The 7,986-nt window shown below is 48.1% G+C and overlaps 1 protein-coding gene across 1 annotated transcript in view; it reads left to right on the forward strand.

Moving 5' to 3' along the window:
* The window catches only part of pdlim5a (PDZ and LIM domain 5a), a gene marked incomplete at both ends in the record, with an annotated part of 64,610 nt that extends 58,268 nt beyond the window's left edge, over positions 1-6,342 (forward strand). Inside the window, 5 exons of the mRNA XM_084439633.1 lie at positions 949-1,162; positions 2,786-2,966; positions 4,279-4,399; positions 5,962-6,077; positions 6,253-6,342. Of these exons, the coding sequence (XP_084295759.1) occupies positions 949-1,162; positions 2,786-2,966; positions 4,279-4,399; positions 5,962-6,077; positions 6,253-6,342 (722 nt within the window). The remainder of the gene's footprint in view (positions 1-948; positions 1,163-2,785; positions 2,967-4,278; positions 4,400-5,961; positions 6,078-6,252) is intronic.
* Positions 6,343-7,986: the final 1,644 nt, after the last annotated feature.

Genomic DNA, 7,986 nt, shown 5'->3' on the forward strand with positions numbered 1-7,986 from the left:
CCAGTCCTAGTCCCCCAGCCTAAACCCAGTCCTAATCCCCCAGCCTAAACACAGTCCTAGTCCCCCAACCTAAACCCAGTCCTAATCCCCTATCCTAAACCCAGTCCTAGTCTCCCGCCCCCCCCCCCCCCCCCAACCCCAAATTGTAGAGGGATTTGAAATGGAACTGTTCTGCTGTAATGTGATCCCAGCTGAACTTGCAACACTATTCCTTTCTTCAGGCCAATCGTGAGATCAAAGCGCGGGCCGGCTGATTGTTTGGCCAGGTGTCCCGGCTCCCTGTAGGAATGCGTCCAGCTTGACATGACCGCCCGTATGTTTTACCGACTGTTGATCCCCGGGATCAGACGGTAAAAAAACGGGACCGCAGACCCCTCCATTATCTGGTCACAGAGGCATGAGGTCAAATACCGAGAAGGCACAGCGCGCTCGAAGAACTGCACGCACACACACGCACACACACACACACACACACACGCACACACGCACACACACACACTCACAAACACGCACACTCACACACACACACACACACATACACAGACGCGCACACACACACACACACGCACACACACACACTCACACACACACACACACACTCACACACACACACACTCACACATACACAGACACAGACGCACACACACTCACATACACACATACACACACGCACTCTCACACACACACTCACTCACACACACACGCACACACACACACACACACACACACACACAAACACGCACACACTCACACACACACACACACACACACACACACACACACACACACACACACACACACACACACACTCTCTCTCTCAACACATTCTTTGTTTATGTTTACTCCTCATCGCTCACCATTCTCTCCCGAACTCGGAGGCCGAAACATGAGCACGTGTGAAATGACTCCGTGTGAATATCCTCTCATCTGCCCTCCCGGTTCACCCAGGTCCAGGTGCAGCCAAGCCGGGCCTTCTCACCGGACTCATCACGCCTTCCTTCGGGATGAAGGGCAACGGAACCGCGGCCCCCAAAAGACCGGTGCCGCCCCGGCCCGTCCCCCAGCCCCACCCCGAGGACGAGGAGTCTCTGGTGCAGATGGCCGAACACATCCCCGCTGGGACTCGCACCCCCATGTGCGCCCACTGCGCCCGGGTCATCAGGTGAGGCGGGGGAAGTGTCCGTGTATGGTCGGGGAAGAGTCCGTGTATGGTCGGGGAAGTGTCCGTGTATGGTCGGGGAAGAGTCCATGTATGGTCGGGGAAGTGTCCATGTATGGTCGGGGAAGTGTCCTTGTATGGTCGGGGAAGTGTCAATATATGGTCGGGGAAGAGTCCGTGTATGGTCGGGGAAGAGTCCGTGTATGGTCGGGGAAGTGTCCGTGTATGGTCACGGCAGGGCGAGAGAGAGGAAGGACATGGTCAGATGGAGGCGTGCCCGTGTGATGTCATACTGTCAAGACGCAAGTTATTATCATCGTGATATAGAGAGGAAATCATGTCCAGGCAAGGTCAGAAGAGAGCATATGGTCCATTGTGACCAGGTCATCGGATGAAAGATATAATCACCCTATTGATGAAATCTGTCCCGAAAAAATAAGAATCCTATTGTCCCCCGTGAAAGGACGAGTTTTTTCCTCTTCCAGACCTCAGTCATAATCAGTATCAAGGGGGAGATACCGTAGCCCAGGTGCAGTACCCAGGAAAATCCCAGGCTCCAGATAGGGCCTTTAGTCTACCTCTGTCTACGCTGGTGTCAGGTTCTCTCTTATTAGCCCTGAGTTAGACCTGATGAATGGAACATGACCATCATGGGGGAGGAGAGAACACTGGTCTTGAGCCACTCTGGCCCTGTCCCAAAAACCAAACACTTGCCCCCCCCCCCCCCCCAACCTCCTAGCTCCTACAGTACATCCTAATCACTAGTCCAGATCTGAGGATAGCTTCTTGTTTAGGTTTATGAAACAAGAGTGGGGTCCTATCTAGCCAATCAGATGATTAAATGGAAGCCTGTCCAGACCCCTCAGATCCACCCAATAGCCCCTTTGGGACTCCCTCAGAGTAATTACAGATCGTTTGCTCATCCGCGGCTTAGTAGGCCTAGCTAAGACTAGCGGCTAGCGCTAAGGCTATCTCTGCCGGCGGTGTTGGTTTACACAGCAACGAGAGGATAAGGTAGCAGCGGGAATGCTACGCTAGGCGCGCTAGCTCCCGCCCAGGCCAGTGTCGGTGACAGCTCAGGTTGGACTGACCGTCGCGTCGATCTGCTCCTGTTGTTTTCCCACTTACTTTAATCAGCCCTATTTGTGAAGGACCGTCTTGGCTGACTGGACACGGTCGGCCCTTAATCTCCCTTCTCTGTTACTCTAGCTCTCTGGTGACATTAGCTAGCTTGCAGATGCTGTCACAACTCTGTTGGATTTGTCCCCAGTATAATGCTGTCTGATCAAGTCATGAGCTAAAATAGTAGGTACACCAAGTCCAACGCGCTTCAGCCAAGTTTAAAAAAGAAGAACAATATTGCAGACTACATGACTTCTCCACTGTTTTGCTTTGGTTAGTCTATTTGAATATTGAATCCATTTGAGGTAAAAAAGCTTTTCCTATCTAAAATACCTTCTAGCAAACACAAAATAACTCATGTACAACATTTCAGTTCAATAATGCCAGGACCCCATTCATTCAGTATTTGTAAGTTGCTTTCGGCAAGTGTACGTTTTCAGTTAGCACCCTGTCTGTCTGTCTTCTGCCCCCCCCCCCCCCTCCTCTCTCCCCCCTCCCCCACAGAGGTCCGTTCCTAGTGGCGATGGGGAGGTCGTGGCACCCCGAGGAGTTTAACTGTGCCCACTGCCGGACCTCGCTGGCAGACATCGGCTTCGTGGAGGAGCAGGGTGCCGTCTACTGCGAACACTGCTACGAGGAGTTCTTCGCCCCCACGTGCGGGCGCTGCCAGCAGAAGATCCTGGGGGTGACTGGCAGACACACACACACACACACACACACACATGGACACACCCACATACACACGGACACGCACACACACTTACGCGCACACACACACACATGGACACGCACACTTACATGCATGCACACACACACACACACATGGACACTCACACATGCACACTTACACACACACACACACACACACACGCAGACACACACAAGGACACACAAACGCGCACATGCACGCGCACACACACACACACACACCGTAGCCTGTGTAGCTACAGTACTTGCATGCACACACACCTATACTCACACACACGCTCTACAAATGTGCTTTAGGCCTATATGTGGGAACCGAACCTATGACCAGTACACTTCTTCTCCACCAAGTTCAGCTCAGTACCCCCCCAACCAGACGCCATGACGGGTCTCATGGTCACGTGTTCCGCCCCCTCCTCCTCTTCTCCGTCGCCTCCATCCCCCTTTCAACCCTCCGATTCTCACACTTTCTAACCGGCTTACCGCTCTCCTTTAACCCATGTTCTCACTCCCTCGTTCCTTAATCCCCTCGTTCTCCCCCATCCCTCCATCCGTCCGTTGACCCCCGCGGTTCTCACAGACTGACCGATGGGAACGCCGTGTGTGTGTGTGTGTGTGTGTTAAGCCCTGTCATGTGGCACAGGGATAAATGGAGAAGAAAGGAGTGGAGAAATGAAGGAGTAGAACAGAGTGATTAAACGTATGTCAGGTCTAGAAGCCTAGCTCTAGATCTCTAGCCGTAGTGACCAGGTCGTAGACGGGCTTGAACGGAGGGGTTGGACGCCCTCTCGCACGCTACCAGGAAGCCCGTCTACACGCTAGCACATCCCTGCAGCTCTGCAGCTCTGGTGGTAGAACACGGAACTACGCTCAGAAAAAAAGAACCATGTATAGCGATGAAGAACCCCTCGGAAAATAGGTTTCAGATAGAACCCCTTCTCAGCTCAGGTACTGTTTTCATTCTGACCTGAAAAGTGCCGTATGTAAAGTAGAACTTAATATGATTATATGAACGGGAAAGGGTTCTATTTTCCCAGAAGATTCTTCTGTTACAAATGTGCGAGTTGAATTCTGCTGTGAATGTGTAGTAGACTACATTATACACACTACTCACACACGCACACACACGCACACACACACACACACACACACACACACACACACACACACACACACACACACACACACACACACACACACACACACACACACACACATTTGATAGATAAATTAACTCACTACCTGAGTGCAGGCTGTAGGCTTACCGGTAACTGTCCGTTTACCTCTGACAGGAAGTGATCAATGCCCTGAAGCAGACATGGCATCTGTACTGCTTCCTGTGTGCATCCTGCCAACAGCCAATCAGAAACAACACCTTCCACCTGGAGGATGGAGAGCCTTACTGTGAACAAGGTCAGTACACACACATACACACTAGGGCTGTAGGATTGTATCGATACAACGATGCATCGCGGTACGTAGTCTCGCGATACTGTATCGATCTTTCAGCCCGGAGTATCAATACAGCCGGGCGCTGTAAAATTTTAAAAATATATATTTTTATTTTTATTTTTGGGGGATTTACAATTTTTAAATCCAGTTTAAAAAGCATATTCTACAATATTAAGTTAAAAAAGCATACATATAAATAATTTTGAAAAAACATAAATACTACAATGTTGACAGTTTAAAAAGCATGGATATCAAATGTAAAATATTTATTAGCTAGCTCTCTGTCCAGTCATTGAGTTTGAGTTATCTATATAGTGCATTTGAGCCATTCAGTTTTCAGTCTTGAACACTTAAAATCTTTCAGTAAATGATGTGTGTATCGCAATACGTATCGTATCGTATTGTATCGTGACCTCTGTATCGTGATACGTATCGAGACCTGTGTATCGTGATGCGTATCGTATCGCGAAATCCAAGATGATATACAGCCCTAATACACACGCACGCACGCACGCGCACAGACACAAACACACACACACACAGACGAACACTATGAACTAACTAAACTGAGGCTGAATACTGGACTTTCAGAACCCAAGTTAAACCCAGATCTGTCTGGACCAGAAGCCAATGAGATGTTCAATAAAATTGCTTTGTCCAGATCAGGTCTGAGCAAAAGTCGATACGTTTCATTTGTCAGGCCTCCTGTAATAGGGTGGTGAGATGTGATATCATTTTGTAGGCTGAAAAGTTCTAAATCCCTATGAGAAAAATGAATGGGATTTGCGTAAAATGCCGGAAATAAGGTATGTGTTTAACAGAGACTCCCAGACTGCAGTACTTATTGTTATGAAAGGTAAAACACATAATTGAAGTTGGTGAAGATTTGAAGCCTTTACTTGGTTCTGAGATCGACATTGCTATTGTAGTGCTATGCTAAACATTTTGACACAAGTCCAATGTATTTCTGATGTCCTTCATGTATATAGGCTACTGGGCTAGCTATGAAAATGCATGTGGAATTTATGTTCTTTGTAGCTAAATCTGTCATTTTTGTCAGCAGATGATGTCTTAGATACCAGATTGAGCTACAGTAACTAAGGCAGTCTTGTGTTTTTAAGTGTGGTATTTATTCACTTTGGGTAATCTCACGTCACCTAGTGCTAGCTCACGTGATGAAAAAACATGGCAGCCATTTAACTGCCATCCAGTTTCTGCATATCTCAGCAACATCGACCTCAGAACCATAAGGGCTTCAAAATTCACAAAACCCATCTTCAATGATGTTTGTACTTTTAGAACAAAAGATACGCCAGTCTGGGACTCTCTGTTAATCACACATTATTTTCAGAATTTTTCTCAAATCCCATTCATTTTTCCCATAGGGATTTAGAACTCAGAACAAAATGGCGGCAATGAAAACGTTCTAACCTACAAAATGACATCACCTCACCTCTCTGTTCGTCGTGGTGGAGCTCTGTGTTCACGTATCTCTCTGTGTGTTCGTGTTTCTCCCTGCTCAGACTTCTACAGCTTGTTTGGTACCGGTTGCCACGGTTGCGAGTTTCCCATCGAGGCAGGTGATAGGTTCCTGGAGGCGCTGGGCTTCACCTGGCATGACACCTGCTTCGTCTGCGCGGTAGGTCATAGGTCAGATCGACAGCGCAACACCACTGCGTTGTACGCTGGTGCGTCTTCACATGTCCATATTGTAGTAGGCTATGTGTTTGTGAATACTTGTGTGACTTGTCTGTTTTTTAAGCCCTGCTATATTGAACTAACGGTGTGTGTGTGTGTGTGTGTTCGTGTTCCAGGTGTGCTGCACCACTCTGGAAGGCCAGACCTTCTTCTCCAAGAAAGACAAGCCTCTGTGCAAGAAGCACGCCCACGCTCTCAGGATCTAACCATCGCCCCCTAGAGGCCTGGATGTCTGGAGGACAGCTGACCCATGACCCTGTTCACCCCACCCGTGGAATCTAGACCTAGCTGCACCCCGCACAGATGTCATCCAGACCTGTGTCAAATACAGAGTTCAAACACTTGAGGTCATGAACTTGTAGATGAGATAGATTGCTTCACCTCAGAGTTTCAACGTTCGGGCCCGATCCATCGGGTCAACTAAATCAAGCAAGCCTCAAGTATTTGACAGTATTTGCCAATAGTATTTGACCCAGGTCATAAAGCATCCCCCTTGTAGGACTCTCTCGTAGAAGACAACGAGATAGATGGAAAACCTATGGAGATGGAGTAACAAATGGACAATAACGCTGCATACCTTTGTACGGAGAGGCTGTGTTGTAAACTGGTTAGCTCTCCTGGGCCTTCTCTGGACTCTTATTTCTGGACATTCTGTTGTCTATTTCCCAGTTGTGTTCCTCCGCTGTGTCAAATTACCCATGATCCTGTTGCCATACCAGTTGTTGACATGAGGATCGAGCCATTGGCTACGGTTGATGCGGGAGACTCCTCTCGTGATGGATCCAGACCAGAATAATAATCATCACTTTGTTTAGTTTCCGACTGCCAAAATCAGCGCGAGGATAGCATCCAGTTAACTTGGCTCCATCTGTATATTTGACATGTGAATCTGAATGAATGCACAGAGATTTAGAGAGTTGAGAAATTGAGACGTTTTTTAGCCATCCTTAAAATCATGACCTACACGGTCCATTGAACTGCTAGCATTGGTCTCAGTCGTTGAATGAATAAATTTACTTTCCCCCCCTAAAGCATGTGTCTGGAGGTGATGTGGGTTTTATGGTTTATTATTCTTCCTGCAGATGTTCGGGACTCTCGTTACTGTTAGCTCAGGGTTTGTCGCTCAGCCGTCGGGGTTCAGGGGGAGCCGTCGCTTCTCGACGAAAATGTCAAATACTGAATGTGCCACATGGCTGGGTAAATGTTACAATGGAGGAGAGAGTACGAGAGAGATAGTACGAGAGGGAGAGAGATGGAGAAAGAGGATGGAAAGAGGGAGAAAGAGAGGAGAGGGGAAAAGGGGGAGAGGGGTAGAAAGAGAGAGAGAGAGAGGAGGGTACGAGTAGGGTAATAAAAAAAATCTATCATACCCCCATACAAATAACTATCATAGCCACTTATCTTACTCTATCTGAACTGCGTTATTGAATGAATAGAAGTGTTGACGTGTGATATTGGAAGAGGAAGTTATGCTGTAACGCAGGTCAGATCTTTTCTTCTGATAATATGATACTGATACAGACGGTGTTTGCTACTGCCGGGTCACGCTCCACTCAGCTAGTCTCCTATCAGCTGTTTTGATCTGCTTCATGCATACAGGCCAAACAAAGACACATGAGTCTCTCTGTGTGTGTGTGTGTTAGTGAGAGAGAGAGAGAGAGAGAGAGAGAGAGGGAGAGATAAAGAGTGCATCTGTGGGTGTGTGTGTGTGTGAGAGAGAGAGCATGTGTGCGTCTGTGAGAGCATGTGTGTGTGTGTGTGTGTGTGTGTGTGAGAGAGAGAGAGAGAGAGAGAACACGTGTGTGCATGTGTGGTATGTGTGTAAACACGTGTGTATGTATGCCACAGTA

Source organism: Borostomias antarcticus, assembly GCF_949987555.1.
Source record: "Borostomias antarcticus genome assembly, chromosome: 6".
NCBI lineage: Eukaryota > Metazoa > Chordata > Actinopteri > Stomiiformes > Stomiidae > Borostomias > Borostomias antarcticus.